The sequence below is a fragment of the Natrix helvetica genome (genome assembly GCF_964273705.1).
Source record: "Natrix helvetica genome assembly, chromosome: 4".
Lineage (NCBI taxonomy): Eukaryota > Metazoa > Chordata > Lepidosauria > Squamata > Natricidae > Natrix > Natrix helvetica.
The window spans coordinates 22861949-22878382 of record NC_138550.1 but is presented as its reverse complement, the minus strand read 5'-3'; the positions used below and the strand labels follow the sequence as shown (position 1 = coordinate 22878382).

At 40.3% G+C, this 16434-nt stretch overlaps 1 protein-coding gene across 1 annotated transcript in view; it reads left to right on the top strand.

Annotated features, from left to right (window-relative positions):
• ATP8A2 (ATPase phospholipid transporting 8A2) overlaps window positions 1–16434 on the top strand; it is a 517851-nt gene that overhangs the window by 47182 nt on the left and 454235 nt on the right. The window contains exons 6-12 of the mRNA XM_081952690.1: window positions 1001–1074; window positions 4082–4151; window positions 6046–6173; window positions 7295–7406; window positions 9033–9198; window positions 14958–15085; window positions 15968–16045. Coding sequence (XP_081808816.1) covers window positions 1001–1074; window positions 4082–4151; window positions 6046–6173; window positions 7295–7406; window positions 9033–9198; window positions 14958–15085; window positions 15968–16045 — 756 coding nt within the window. The remainder of the gene's footprint in view (window positions 1–1000; window positions 1075–4081; window positions 4152–6045; window positions 6174–7294; window positions 7407–9032; window positions 9199–14957; window positions 15086–15967; window positions 16046–16434) is intronic.

Genomic DNA, 16434 nt, shown 5'->3' with positions numbered 1-16434 from the left:
TTCTTAAAAACCTATGAAAGCTCTTCTCTACGTCAACTTATATGTAACCCAATCAAGGCAGAGTTGTTAACCCTCAGATTATTTTCCCAGCTTATTTTTTTTTCTGCAATAGCTAACTCACCTGAACAAAACTCTCATTCTATCCTAATAGGCGAGAAACAGGGGGATGAGGAGTGTGTAGTGAGGAATGGAGGTAAAAAACAAACAGGGGTGTTTTCCAGAGATGGTATTCTACCAGTTTGGACTGGTTTGCCCGAATTGGTAGTAGAAATTGCGGGTGGCCGCACCCACCCACCCCAGTTCTATGGCATCCCATTTATGCCCCTTTTAAGCCAAAAGCGCATGCACAGAAAGCTGAGCGCATGCGCACACGCTCACATTTGCAAACCGGTAGGGAAAGTAAGTGAATAACACCCCTGGGTGTTCCTGAATTTGTCTTGCCTTTCAAGGAATCATGCACCTCTCTGCTGTGTAGTCCTCTTTATCTGTGGGTGTATTTTAGGGCAGTCTCCTAGATGAGCACCTGAGTCCTTGGTCTCTAAGTTAGCAATTGCGTGCACTGGGTCTGCATCATTTTTGTTCAAGGGACACAGCTACAGGCTGAAATTTCACCAGCACAACCTCCAAATTAAAACTCTATAATGCAGTTGTGCCATTTTATCAGATGAATAACATGGGGAGGTTTTCGGTGCAGAAGTGACTTGTGTCTCAATGGGTGTGTGTGTGTGTGTGTGCCAATTCACAGATGCATTAAGGGTAGTATTGTGAAAAATATGAAAAAAAAAAACCAATAGGATTTTTCACACACAAGTTCTGCGCAGGCTCAGACCTTCATCAGTTTGAATACACACCCTGACTTCTACTAAGAGAACCTCAGTTTTCAGGTAAGCAACCTGTTCTTTTCTTCCTTCGTTGGTCATTAGCTAACTAATCGTAGGATGGGCTTTCTCTCTCTCTCTCTTTCTCCTATTTCTGCTGCACTCTTGCCGCTGCTCACCAGGTGGCAGTGGGGGACTTTGTGAAGGTCACCAACGGGCAGCATCTCCCTGCAGACATGATCATTTTATCTACCAGGTTAGCTATCCCTGAATGTATGTGAACCTGGGCTTCTGTTGAACTGAGGTTTTAAAGCACATTGTTTGCAATTTTAAAAATCAGCAAGCCTGTACTTCCTCTTCCCTCCCTTCATTTTATATTATTTATAACACGGGGTTGTTCTGACCGAGGCTTCCCAAGAGCATGAAACAGACTCCTTCTCCCAGCAAAAATCCCTTTTATTAATTTACATTGAATTCTGCTCACTCATAGCCGGCAAAGTCTTTCAAAGGAGGATTTACAGTCACAGACCTTATCTGGCTTGGAGAACTGACAGGCCGATATCTGCAGAACCTGGCAAAGAGTCTCGGAGACTCATGAACCAATTAAGCAAACTAATTGTCTCCTGCAAACTCCACTCCCCTTTGGCTCCTCTTTTATTTCCTCTGGGAGGGGCCATTCATTGTGTGGCCTTACTTCCAAGTCGACCCCTCCTCTTTAGTTGTTCCCTTCATCTGGAAACTCTGCTCGTGCACACACTGAGAACAGGCTCCAGCTGTTTGTCTGCCTCACTGTTGACTGATTCTGACAACAGCTGATAACTGGCATATGGCTCTGGCCGCCTCTCTGCCTCCGACACAGAGCCCTCATCAGAGCCTTCCTCAGACCCCAGGACCTGCCCATGTTCACTATTCGAATCTGCTGCCAGCTCTGCTGGCTGCTGGCAGGCCACAATAGGATCCATAAGGCTGGTGCACACTACGCTAATCTTAATAAGTATTACCCAAATGAGGAAGATTAGCATTTGCGTTGTAATTGTTTCCCCCCCCCTCATTTTTAGGGTGAAATACTGCAGTTTTCTGAACAATTTCCCATTGACAAAACCTAATTCTATGCTCTCTTATCCTGTACCATTCAGTAATAATGATAATGTTTATTAATTTGATTCTAGCCCCTTGCTAACCAGCTTACTGAATATAAACATACATAAAAATTAATAGTAGCAATTTAAAATACTGATATATTCCAACATATATTACAATAGTGAAATCAAATTTTCTACATTATCATCTTCTGTTAAATGAGATACAGTACATATGAATGTTTACAAAGCTAATGTTTCCAACAAAAGATAATTTCTGCGTTCTTTTTTGCCCAAATGGATAGGTTCTTTCAGAAATGGGCAGCATGCAAAGAAAACAAATAATTCCTGACCTAACTAGCTAATGCCATACTTCTGAATAGTATCAAAATTGAAAACTGTCCCTGATTAAAAGAATAACTGGCTTCCTTTTAAACTGTCTTCCTGTTTGCTTTACGGTCATTTAAAAACTTTTCTTTCTCTGAGGGAAAAGTTTGGTTCTCTACCATTTCCTCTGAATTTCCTTTCTCTTGGTGAGTGCCTTTTACTGGAGCATGTCCCATGACTTTTTTAGGTCTTTCCTTAATCAGAAAATACAGCTGTTTGCCTCCTTACGATAGTCCAGCTGTGAGGTATACAAGGGATTGTACCCACAGTTTTCTTCTTGGGAATAAACTATTCTACTTTAAATTTGCTGTTTTTAAGATTCAAAAGTTTCTGAACTAGGCACACATATACAAATACAGCAGTGGTGAAATTCAATTTATTTAATACCAGTTCTGTGGCGTGGCTTGGTTGAGTGTGGCAGGGGAAGGCTACTGCAAAATCCCCATTCCCTCCCCACTCCAGGGGGAAGGTTACTGCGATATCTCCATTCCCTTCCCACTCCTGGGAAAAGGATATTGCAAAATCTCCATTCCCACCCTACTCTGAGGCCAGCCATAGGTAGTATTTGCCAGTTCTTTGAACTGCTCAAAATTTCCGATACCGGTTCTCCAGAACCTGCTGAATTTCACTCCTGAAACACATATAAAATACCTGTGCACTTAATATCAAGGTAAAAAAGTCTTGACTTCCAATATAAATTTACTTAAACATTTCATGATGACAAATAAATAGCAATAATTAAATTAATGGGATATGCATAAATAAGGTTTTAAAAAAGTATAAGGTAGCATTGTCTCCTTCCTAAAGTTGAGAGAGAGTGATTGACTCAAAGTCACCTAGCTGACTTTGTATCTAATGCCAAACTAGAGCTTACAGTCTCCTGGTGCCTTAACTGGGTCTCCACAATTCTCACCATCTATTATTTATTCAGGAATATAGGATTCGTTATAGTTCAGTGTTCCTCCCTAGAAAAAAACTTAACCTTTCTTTGCACAGAAAAAGTGGTTGACAAGCTACACCCTTTCTTACTTATCAAGTGTATTTTCTGACGGTAAAACAATATGAGGAAGTTGTGAAAATTTCCTCAGAAAAGTAATATTTATACCACAAACTTCTGGTCATAATTAGTTCCTGATGTGAGCTGTAGAAGTTTGAAAGAGGCAAAATGTTTGTATTGATCTATCAAATAAATTAAAACTTGAAATCCACATTTTTGCATCGTGAACTTATAACCAAGTGTCCCCTTCTTTTAAGATAATGCAATTATTCTGCAATTTTACCGGAGCTTTATGAAAGCTAGTTAGGGCTGAGTTGCTGGAATGACTCTACAACCAAAAAATTTGCCGTGCAAGATTTTTTTTTAGAAAAAGACAAAATTTGAGTAGCATTTCAACGGAGCATCATCATCCTGGTTAAAAATAATCTGTTAAATTTGAAACAAGTGTTTTTTAAAATAAGCGGCTAGGGTGGATCCCTCCTCTCCATAAAGCCTCATGTTAAAAGTGTCAGGTATATTTTACTTACTGTTTTTCTGTATAAAGGCCTCAGTTCACCAGAGTTTGCATGCGGTTGAGGTAGTGATTTTTATGAGATACTACATTATTTTTTTTTTAATGTGTGCCTACTAAAATAAGAAAACATATGATTATTTAAATCCTTTTGGCAATAATAATAATAATAATAATAATTTGGGGGAAAATCAGTAGTTGAATAAAATAAGGATTCTGGAAGCCAGTCACTTTTTTTTTCAAGGTTTTCTTTAGAGATGATTGTTTTGTTACTTTTTTTTTTTTACAGTGAACCTCAGGCAATGTGTTATATTGAAACAGCTAATCTTGATGGAGAGACGAACCTTAAAATACGACAGGTAAAATTAAATTTTGTTTTGGTGTTTGAAAGTGATGAAGTGATAACTTGGAAAATAGCTTGGGCTCTCCTGCAATATTAGTTGCGTGATGTGATTGTAGATGGAGATCTGAACATTGTTGTTTTTTCCCTCTTAAAGGGGAATCTAGACCAGTGTTTCTTACTCTTGGCTACTTGAAGTCACATAGACAAGCAAGGGGAATTCTGGGAGTTGCAGTCCACATGTCTTCAAGTTGCCAAGATTGAGAAATTTTGATCTAGAGGTATTTGTTGGTTTTAAGACAATACAGCATGAGACATATTGGGAAATCATTCTTGAAGATCACTGCCAGGTTTGTAATTACAAAGCTGTTTTTGTTCTAGGTCCACATTATTCAGAATTATGTATATCCCCTGGGATCTTTGGATTTTCTTGTATTAAAATCTTGTTCATTGAGCAATGGCTTTTATTAAACTACTAGTTGATAACTCAGCGTTGCCCAGGTATTTATTTATAGGGGGGAAATGTCCGGATCAATTTCTAATGTTTTTGCTGGCAGAGCACTTGGGCTACCACAGTGGGAGCCCCCTTGTGGAGTTCTGTGAAGCTGTTACCATGGCAACTCCATTGCGCTGTATAGTAGAAGCCATTTTACGACAGTACAGTAGAAGCCATTTTAAGGCACAACAGACTGTATCTTAACAGAACACACACTCTGAGGGGTGTTAGGTTGTCTTACCCCCAAAATATTTGTTTCCAGAGAGTAAGTCATATGTATCAAGTTTGGTTAAAATTGCTCGAGGTGTTCCAGAGTTATGCTGGAACACACACACACACTCACTCAAACAGAGCCAGATAGATAGATAGATAGATAGATAGATAGATAGATAGATAGATAGATAGATAGATAGATAGATAGATGATAGACAGACAGACAGACAGACAGACAGACAGACAATTTTTATTGACATTGAAGGAAATCAAAATTAGTCTACATATTCTCCCTATTTTCGTTTGTGGCTTGGGGCAGTGTATGTAGAGGCATTTTTAGGAGCTTTCAGAGAATTTATCTGCTAGCTCTCACTGAAAAGCAAATGCATTCTTATACTTTACGGAAGGAACTTTCATCTGTTTCTTTCGAAAGTAAACGGTAGGGAGGTCCGGCATGGGCAAAAGTATCATTTCATTATAGCCAGAATAAAATCAGGATGTAATGACGTCACAGCAGCCAGAGTGTGAGGTCTCTGCACTGGTGAGGATTCTGAAGTTCTGTGGGAATTGGAAAGCTTCCTCTTATCATCCGAGGTGGCCCATGCTGAGAGAAGCTGGAAGTTGTAGGCTATAGGTTCCACTAGGACAGGGGTGTCCAAACTTGGGAACTTTAAGACTTGTGGACTTCAACTCCCAGAATTCCCCAGCCAGCCATGCTGGCTGGGGAATTCTGGGAGTTGAAGTCCACAAGTCTTAAAGTTCCCAAGTTTGGACACCCCTGCACTAGGACGAGGTGGTCAAACTCGATTTCATTGAGGGCCACATCAGGGTGTGTCTGACCTCAGGGGGCGGGTGGGTGTGGCCAGGATGGGCGTGGCCAGCTCAATGTCACTCATGTTGGCAGTGCCTGTAAGTGCTCTGTAAGGGAAGACAGAGCGGCTCTCCTGAGCTCCGTTTTTGCTGGTAGACAATTGCAGGAGGCTGTCACGCGGCCCTCCGAGCTTTACTTTCCCTGGCAGACGCACAGTGGGCCAATCCGTTGCTGTTTCCAGGGTGGCCCCATGGGCCAGATCTAAGCACCCCGTGGCTCGGATCTGGCCCACAGGCCTTGAATTTGGCACCTCTGCACTAGGAAGGTATGTTCCTAATTTGTAAAAGAGGATGCATATTTTGTCAACTATATCTATGGCTTGGTTCTCTGCAGGGATTGATTCAGACTGCTAACCTCCAATCAAAAGAAGACTTGATGAAAATGTCTGGGAAGATAGAGTGTGAAGGACCCAATCGGCACCTCTATGATTTCACTGGAAATTTCCGCCTTGAAAATCAAAGGTATTCGGTTGCTATGAAAGCATCTGGTATCCCCCCCACCCACCCAAAAAAAAAACTTTTGCATGACTAGAACTTTCTCAAAAGTAGCTATATTCTATGTCTGAAATCTGGTGTGGCAAACAGCATGAAACGGAAGATGGTTAATCGAATTCTTTGTTAAATGAAAGTTATTTTCAGTTAGAAAAACATAAGGTAAAACCAGAGATATAATTAGGTCTTTGATTCCTAAGTGCACGTATCCCTAGTGTTTAACAGAATGATGCCAAATGAATTGATTGAGTCAATAAGAAATATTGAGAATAACACTTTAAGACTGTCTAGAAACTTCAAGTAGCACGAAATATAGGATAGATCCTGGAGTGGTGTGGTGGAGTGGAGGTGGAGCTCTCGCCTCATAGTCAGGAGGCTGTGAGTTTCAATCCTAGGTAGAGGCAGATTTCTCTCTCTCTGGGCACAATGAGAATATATCTGCTGAACAAACTCTGCATTGGTGACAGGAAGGGCATCCGGCCAGTAAAAACTGTGGTAGCTGCATTCAGTTGCCCAGACTCCACCCTGCAAAAGATTATGGGGTCGTTAAAAGGAGATGATGATGATGATGAAAATATGATAGATCCTCTTAGGCCTTTGTCTTGTACTTTAGCTGTTTTCTGCTGCATTCATGGCATTTTATTCCTAATGCATTTATAGTATACTGCTTTTAATTTTTGACTTTGATTTAACTTATTGCGTATTAGATTTTTTTATTGATTTTATTCGTATTTTAACTGCATGCCACCATGAGAGATTTTTTTAATAGGTCATAAAGAAATTTTTAAAATGATAGTACTTTAGCAGTAATGACAGCAATTGCTGATTTGATTGTGTTGTTGCTGCCATTGGGGGTGGAGTTTTAAATGGATTGTTATTATATGGTGAATTTTTAAATTTTGTAAGCTACCTGGCTTCCCCCAAATAGACTTTATTTGTATAGCCACTTGGGTGATTATATAAATTTGTATAATAAATAAAATAAATAGCTACTACTTCTGCTGCTCTAATGAGTATATTTAAAAAACCTATATTTTGTTTTTTATTATACTATAAACGTCTATCTTCCGTTTTCTCTTCTATCTCATCAGTCCAGTTCCAATTGGACCTGATCAGATCTTACTAAGAGGTGCACAAATAAGGAACACTCAGTGGGTTTTAGGAATAGTTGTCTACACAGGACATGACACGAAACTTATGCAGGTAAGTATTTGTTGATCTGTTTGTAAGTCTTAACATGTTTCTGTTGGGAAGTCCAGCGATGATTTCAAATATATCTTTATTGTTTAATTATTTGGGTATTTTAACACTTAGATCCTACTTTTCTTTTGCCTATGTGGCATCTAAGGCTAATGAGAATAAAAAAAATGAAACATACCATAAAGAATAAAAATGTCATGGAAGCAGTTAATATCAGTGTTAAAACCAACTCAAACTGATCAGATCTGGCTTAGAGAGAGAATGAAGTTCTCAGTCATGCAGGATATTAAAAGTTAAAAACAACACTTGAAATTGTGCATTGAAAAATGGTAACATTAGGTACAATAACTTTCAGTTGGCAGATTTATTGTACATTTTGCATATTTGTTTGTTTTAGATGAGGGGTGTCAAACTCGCGGCCTGTGGGCAGGATGTGTCATGTGCTGGCCACGCCCACACCCCAGTTTAGCGAAGGGGAAAAGAGTTGTGATACATCACGTGACGATGTGTCATCCCGAGTTTTACACCCTTGTTTTAGACTGAGCTCTAATAGCTGTGATTATAATAGTGCAGAAGTTTATAGAAATTAGAAGATTGTGGTGTTTAACTTTTTGGAGAAAATACAACTATGTTTGCAGAGTATATATGTATGTGCCCACAGAGCAATAGATATGTAATCTTAATAGATTGGCTAGTAAATGGCAAGCTATAGTTAAAATGTTAAAATAATTAGGGACTGTGTTTCCAATTACAGCAAGGTCTTTAATATCTCCTTTAATTAAAGGAGATGATGCTCATTCTGCTACTACTTACTGCTACTACTTACAGACTGCAGGGATGCATAATCACTCTCATCTCGCGAACTGCATTCCAGAAGATACTTGACTGGTTAACGAATTAATCTGCTGTCCACATTTCCACAATATATAGTGAACCACAAATAGTAGGTTGACTTTGCAGTACAAGCTGAGCAATAAAAAAAAACAAAGATTAGCAGTTGTGGAAATGCAACCAGAACAGAGGTGGGTTCCTACCGGTTCAGCTGAACCGGTAGTGGTATGCTGGCCTGGGTCGCAGAACTGGCAGTGACCCAGGCTGTCCACGCCCCTGAACCACTTCCCCAGCTGCCACCGCTGCTGCCACCATCATTTTTGGGTAATCTGTGCCTGTGCAGGACAATTTCCATTGAACTGTGCATGCACGCGCGCAAAGCGTGACCACAAACGAACCAGCAGTAACGCCAGCTAGAACCCACCCCTGAACCAGAAGGTTTGCAACCGATCTGGTTAAATGTGTTGTGTGAACACAGCTAGTCTTCTCTCCTTTAGAATGTCTATTTCAACTTTCCCCAGTTTGATGCTATCCAGATGTGTTGAACTATCTGATACAACACACCTGGAAGCCACTGGATTGGAGAAGACTGGCTACTAGTACAAAGCAGGCGGCATTCTGTGTTTTAAATTGATAGCTGTCATGGAAGGAAAGGATGAAGAGAAACGCAGCTTCTGTTTTTAGTAATGGATGTGAGTCTTTTACAATGTCTGGCTGTAATTTCATCTTATTTTTATTACTCTTTTTGTGTGTGTGAGCACAATTAATCATTGCAATTATGTGGCTGTTCCTTTCCAGAATTCAACCAAAGCTCCACTGAAGAGATCAAATGTAGAAAAAGTTACCAATATGCAGATTCTCATTTTGTTTTGCATCCTTCTCGTCATGGCTTTAGTGAGTTCTGTGGGTGCCTTACTATGGAACAGAACACATGGAGAAGTCATTTGGTACTTTGATTCCAATGGTGAGCAAAGACTGGATGTCCATAAATATGCTCTTATCTTGAAACAAAAAACATCATTTCCAATTTAAGATTCTTCAAATCGATCCACCCACCAAAAAGCATCTGAAGTTTAGTGCAAACCAGCTGCCTTACTTTCCCCTCCATGTAAATGGTAAATACGATCTGGATCTCCAAAACCCCATTCACTTACAATTTGGTGTATTGCATCCCTCTTACTGGTCTGTGTTTTTAGTCTGAAAGAACTAGCTATGGATTTGTGCCAACGAAAAACACCTGCACTCATTGTGTGGGTTGTCTAATTTGATCAGAGTGTAAAGTTACATGTGCAGTCAGAGCAGAGCTAAGTTTGACTTCCTTTTGGCATAGTACTGGTTTATCTTCTCAGATTAAATGTAGTAGGGATATTGCATAGAAGAGGCCTGAAACATGATAGCCATTGTTTGATTTAATAAAAAAATAGAAAAGAATGAGTGTTTCAGAGCAAATATAGCTTCAGCCAACGTAGAGGCAGTTTTCAAGTTTTCAATTAGTTGGAAAGAAGAAGAAGAAGGAATTTCACTAACAAAATAAAGCAGAGGTCCCAATTGGTATTTTTCAATGCTTTAAGAAAAAGTCTACCGTGGCGGGGCAGAGGGCAACTGTCCTATTCTCAAAATGGCTGTCAGAAGGGTGTGGCTTTTCTGAAGGTGTCTATATGTGTCTGTGGTACAGTATTTATAGACTGTCCCAATCAGGCAATTTATATGTGTGTAAGTCAGGCATGTCCAAAGTGCGGCCCGGGGGCCAAATGTGGCCCTTTTTCAAATTTCAAGCGGCCCGCAGCCTCTTCTCCCCACTGGAGTTATTTGTTTAGTCTTTCATAAAATACCATATTTTTCGAAGTATAAAGATGCATCTTTTTCCCCTCAAAAAAGAGGCTAAAAATCTGGGTGCATCTTATATACTGAATACAGCATTTTTTGCCTCCCAAAACTCTGCCCCCTTCACCAAAACGGCTGCGCATAGCCTTTAGGAGGTTTTCAGAGTGCTCCTGGGGGCTGTGGAGGGCATAAATAAGCAAAAAACAGGCCATTTTTTGCTCAACTTTGCCCCCCCCCCCAGCCCCCAGGAGCACTCTAGAAGCCTCTTAAAGGCTATTCATGCTCTTTAAAAAAAAAGGCCCATTTTCGTGAAAAATGAGCCATTTTTGGGAGAGTGCAAAAACTTTTTTTTAATTTGCGTCTTCAAATTCTTGGTGCGTCTTATACTCCGAAAAATACGGTAGTCAATTTGCATTTAATGTTAAGGGTTCAAAGAATGTCAGGCTGAATGATCGGCCCCACACATTTTCACCTTACCAAATCTGGCCCTCCTTGCAAAAAGTTTGGACACCCCTGGTGTAAGTCAATGCTAGGGATGCGGTGGCTCAGCAGCTAAGACTCTGAGCTTGTTGATCAGAAAGGTCAGCAGTTTGGCGGTTCGAATCCCTAGTGCCGCATAATGGACTGAGCTCCCGTTTCTTGCCCCAACTTCTGCCAACCTAGCAATTCAAAAGCATGTAAAAATGCAAGTAGAAAAATAGGAACCACCTTTGGTGGGACGGTAACAGTGTTCCGTGGGCCTTTGGCGTTTTGTCATGCCAGCCACATGACCACGGAGAAGCCTTTGGACAGCGCTGGTTCTTTGGCTTTGAAACGGAGATGAACACCACCCCCTAGAGTCGGGAATGACTAGCACATATGTGCGAGAGGAACCTTTACCTTTACCTTAAGTCAATGCTGACTCCTGGCAACTGCCTGGACAAGTCCCTGTAGTTTTCTTGGAAAGATTTCAGAAGTAGTTTACTATCGCATCCTTCTTAGGGCTGAGAGAGACCAACTGGACCAAAATGCCCAGTTGCCTTTGTGTTAAGGTAAGACTAGAAAGCATAGTGTCCCAGTTTCTAGCCTGTCACCTTAATCACTACCCCAAGCTGTCGCTCAGTGGATATGAACTTGTCATCAAAAAACTTCAAAACAGGAAGGCAGACTGTAATGAAGTTGTACCCCGCCACACTTTAAATAAGGTATTCATAGTTGTCTGTGGACTTTCACAGTATCTCCACCCTGGTCTACCTCTTGCTATATTGACAAAGGGGTCAGTGTGTCTTCTTTCCTTCAGTGATTCCTTGGATTTCTCTCCTGGTCCTTGGCCAGCTTCCCTCAGATTTAACACAAAGGAGTTATGCAGGGTCTTAAATGCCACTATGTGGACACAAAAGCCCACACAAAATGATTTGCAGCTCTTCCCGATTATATTTCATGGGGAGACTGAATAGCGTATGGTAAGCTTTTGTGATGCAGACAATAGCAATAAATGAATACCTTTTCTGTAACGAGACAAAATGTCTTATTGGTTGTGATAGGCACTGTTCATTGTATGCTCTACTATGTCGTCTGCTGTTTCAGGTCAGTCACTCTTTGTCTGGATACAATCACAGATGACAGTAGGCCTCATCTGCTATAGAGCTGCTGCTAGCCGGACTAGCTTCAATAGGTGTAATGTTTGTAACATAACATCATAACAGAACCTAGCTGCTCTTTTTTTCTCTCTCCTGGGCAAGAATACATCCTGCCAAAATTAGACCAAAGCAAAAGAAAAGGAGAGGGGAGATAAGGACAATCTATTTCTTAACTATAGAAGGTAGATATTGTTGTGGCCGGCCAGCACAGCTGGCAGCAAAGATGGACAGTGAGGAGGTTGGGGAGGAGAATGGGCCAGTCCTGGAGGCTGGGGAAGGCTCTGACGAGGGCTCTGCATCGGAGGCAGAGACGGGGACGAGGCCATCTGGCAGTGATTAGGTGCCTACCAAGCTAGACAGCAGTGAGGCAGAGAAACAGCTAGAGCCTGATCCCAGTGTGTGCATGCGCAGAGCTGCCAGAAGAAAAGAGCAATTCAGAAATCATGGTCGACTTGGGAGTAAAGTCACAGGTAGAAGGTGATTAGGACCTCCCGTAGGAAATAAAAGAGGAGCGAAAGAGGAGTGGGCTTTTGCAGGAAACATTTCATTTGTTCGTTCATTAGATTCGTTTCAGGAGTGTGAAAATCTGTCCCTGAATCTCAGAGACTCTGTGCCCAGTCTTTCCTTGCACAGCACCTCATTTGGAAAATATTTACATGGCAGCTTTCCAAGATAGATAAAGTCTGTAGTCACAATTACTCCTTTGAAAGACTGTTTGCTAGGCTTTGCTGAATGTGAATGAGAAGAATTCACATTCGTTTAATAAAAGGGGTTTGTCGGGACCAGGACTCTGCCTCGTGCTTTTTGGGGAAGCCTAGGTCAGAACAGATATATTTAAAGGAGGCAATGAAGCAAGTTCACGAAAAGAGAGCCAAAGGAAATCAAACTGTATTTGCTTTTTGACTATACAGGCATGATCAAAGTGATAGATCTAGTAACATCTGAAGTTCCCACTTGCAGCGGATCAAACCAATTTCCAGATAGTCTAATGTTATGCTTCATGGAAGAACCCATAGAACACAGGTGTTAAACTCGATCACGTCACATGACGTATCATGATGTATTGTGACTTTTTTTGCCTTTGCGGAGATGGGATGGGCGTGGCCTGCATGTGACACTTCCAGCCCACAGGCCGCCAGTTTGACAGAATGTCCTTTAACTGAAATTCACCCTGCCACCCCTGCTTCTCAGTACCTGACATTTATTATTGCTGATTGTGGAGGGAATTTAGGGCCATCATGGCTAATAGTAGTCTGAGCCTCAATATATTGGTTTAAACATCCCATTGTGAATACCGCAATGTAACTGTGTTGTGTGAAAAAGTTATTTCATTTATCTTAACTCTCCCACCTCTCCTAGTATATGGTTTATGGATTGGGAGATAAATCTCTGCCTATTAGTGGTATACCAATTACAAACCTCCTGTGTCAGTGATGGCTAACCTTTTTGTTGCCGCGTGCCGAAAGCGCATGCACACACCCATAATGCAATGCAGTGTGCATACCCCCCCAGCGTGCCCCCAGCATATGCATGCACAAATCCTCGCATGCACTGCATCCCCATACATGCGCTTGCAAACCCCATACTCCCCATGCCCCTTATGTATGAATGCATGCGCACGTATCTCCCACATGCATCCCGGCCCCCGTCTATGTGCGGCAGAGACCCAAAAACCATAGGTTAGCCATCACGGTCCTGTGGTTAAGCACATAGAGCTAGAACCATGCTGCACAGTTCTCACTCCGCTGCTACAGTCCCCACATCCTTCCATAAACCTCTTTTTTATTCCAAATTAGATAAACTCTTCTCCCCAGCTGCTCTCCCTGTTCCATGGCCTACATTTTCCCACCTAGTTTGGATAGTAAAATTAAACCACTCATAAAAGGCATTTTGTGAGTTGGAAAAGACCAAACAACCCTTGAAATTCCTCAGTTGTACCATCCTCTGCAGAGAACCAGATGTATTTTTCTCCTCTGCAGGAGAAAAACTTCATAAAGCAGAGCAGTGACCTGCATGTAAGTTTGCAACTTTTCACATGAAGTAGAACACGGGTGTCAAACCCGTCATGTCACGTTGCCATCACGTGACATTTCGTGATGTTTTTCCCTTTCACGGAGCTGAGGTGAGCGTGGCCTGTGCGTGATGCATCTGGCCCAAGAGACCCGCCAGTTTGACACTCCTGAAGAAGAATAACAGACTTGGAAGGGACCTTGGAGATCTTCTAGTCCATCTCCTTGCTCAATACACTTTTGACCCGATACCATTTCAGACAAATGTTTTCTGAAGCTTTCGAAGCTGCAGGCATCTGTGCTGAATGCTGAAATATCTGTAGAAACTGGCATCATTTGAGGGCCATTGGTAGTGGTGAAGGATCTTCTCAAATATGTTCACTGAATAATCTTCACTGGAGTGATATCGGTTTATCTTTTGAGTGAAAAATGGTTGTAAAAATGGGAGGTACCTTTTTTTTTAAACAAAGAGTAGAACTTGTTTCAAGACATCCTTTAAGTGAAGAACCATTTGGTCTGTATTTGGTTCAAAATGAGAAAACAACACAAGCTTTATAATTCCCCATCAGTGGATTATACCTGGGCAGCTGATTGAGTAGACCCTTTCTTACTATTCAGATTACAGTAATTCTTTCCAAATACAGTATGCATTGATAATATTTTATTTCACTTTTCTACTTAAAAACACCCGAAGCACCAAATTATATATAAAATTACTCAAAGATATTACATCCCTTTGGGTGTATAATTGGCCACCTTAAAAGAATGGATTAGCATTTCAAAACACACCATTCTTCCCCTATTATTTTATATTTTAGAAGTATTTTAGAAGTCCACTCCCTTATATTGTGTCAACATGAACACAATTGAATCTCAGGATGAAATGAATCAGAAATGAGATATACACTCCACATTCTCTCTTGTTCTACTTGTCACCATGATTTATCTGGTATTTTAAGTAATTGGCAGGCTGTTCAGCCCTGCCTGCAATATACAAATATTAGATACAAGTTTTTTATTGTTTTTGGATCTTAGTAGAAATGTATTAAAAAGCTTCACATGAAATTGTTAATTCATACAATGCAAGATCAATAGTGAAATCTTTGTAAATTCAGAAATCTTGTTTCTTAATGTTCCTTTTTGTTACATGAATTGATAGCACAGTTTCCGAATCTATGTATTCCACTACTTTGGGCATTACACAATCATATGTGCATAGCAAATGTATCTTCTCTTTCTCTAACTTGTTCTTCATCTGTTTTGGCCCATAGAAGTCCGATCCACTAATTTTGGATATAATCTACTCACCTTTATAATCTTGTACAACAACCTCATTCCCATCAGTCTACTGGTGACTCTGGAAGTTGTGAAGTTTACTCAGGCTCTTTTTATAAATTGGGTATGTACAATTAAATGCAACTTAATTTAACAGCACAACAATGACAGACAAATAAATATTACGTTATTAGTCTTCTAATAGTAGTAAAATTTGTAAATATGTGGCACTTATATCACCCTATCCAATGTGATTCTTAAATTGGAAGGAGAGCCGAAGTAGGATTTTTAATAATTAAAAATAAGTATAGTTTATGGGGTTAACAACGAAGCCCAACATAAATGCAAAATAAATACAGATTTCTTGAATTTAAGGGCCTGGGGCAGGCAGCTTTCCGTCTCTCCAGCTAATTATAATTTACTGAGCCAGGTTGAAACTGTTTAAAATATGCAGAAATTGCACAAAAATGGTTCCAATCTTGAGTGAAATATGCAACATTTGAATGACTATGATTGCTTGGTTAAGGAACAAACGTGCCATTTGACCCATCACAATCTATGCTGCACTTTGGTGTCAGGAAGTATGTCTTGGTTTCAGGGATTTTGATTAAAAGAGATGTCAATGTTTTCTACTTTCTAATCAAAAGATATGCTGATACCGTCTTGTTATTCCCTTTGTTCACTTACTGCAGGGGTGTCCAAACTTGGGAACTTTAAGACTTGTGGACTTCAACTCCCAGAATTCCCCAACCAGCCAATTCCCCATGCTGGCTGGGGAATTCTGGGAGTTGAAGTCCACAAGTCTTAAAGTTCCCAAGTTTGGACACCCCTGACTTACTGTGTTCTTGTACCAATTATTTTTGTCTTTTGTCTTTTTTGCTTGTTTGCTTGCTCTTTTAACTTTTATGAGTGACTAAGTTTTTAAAAAATAATTATAATGTACACATTATAAACAGAACAGTATAAACCTAGCATACAAGGATTATGGTTTTCTGCTTTTTTTCAGGACATAGATATGTATTATACTGAAACTGATACACCTGCAATGGCCAGAACTTCAAATCTTAACGAGGAACTTGGCCAGGTAAGGATATGGGATGGCACCATAACAAAAAAGGGCTGTTCCATACATTTAATCCATGAATCAGTTTGAGATGGATTTGCAGGCATCTGATTTTTAATGGCAATCTGTAAGATTAATCCAGCCAGAGCTTGTAATAAGAGTGGGGAATATCTGTGACTTTTCAATTTTTAACTAAACTTTTCATCAACCCATATTATTGGCCCTTGCTAGTTATGTGATTGAGCTATTCCTAGTCCCCCTCTGCATCATATATTCCAGTAGGCATTTATCTAATGAGAATTGTGTTTGTTTTCATGTAGCTTGGTAAATTAATAACACTACTGATTATAAAACAGTTAGTTGGACTTAAGTCTATGTTAGATTCTTTATACGAAGCTTAATATCTGCGT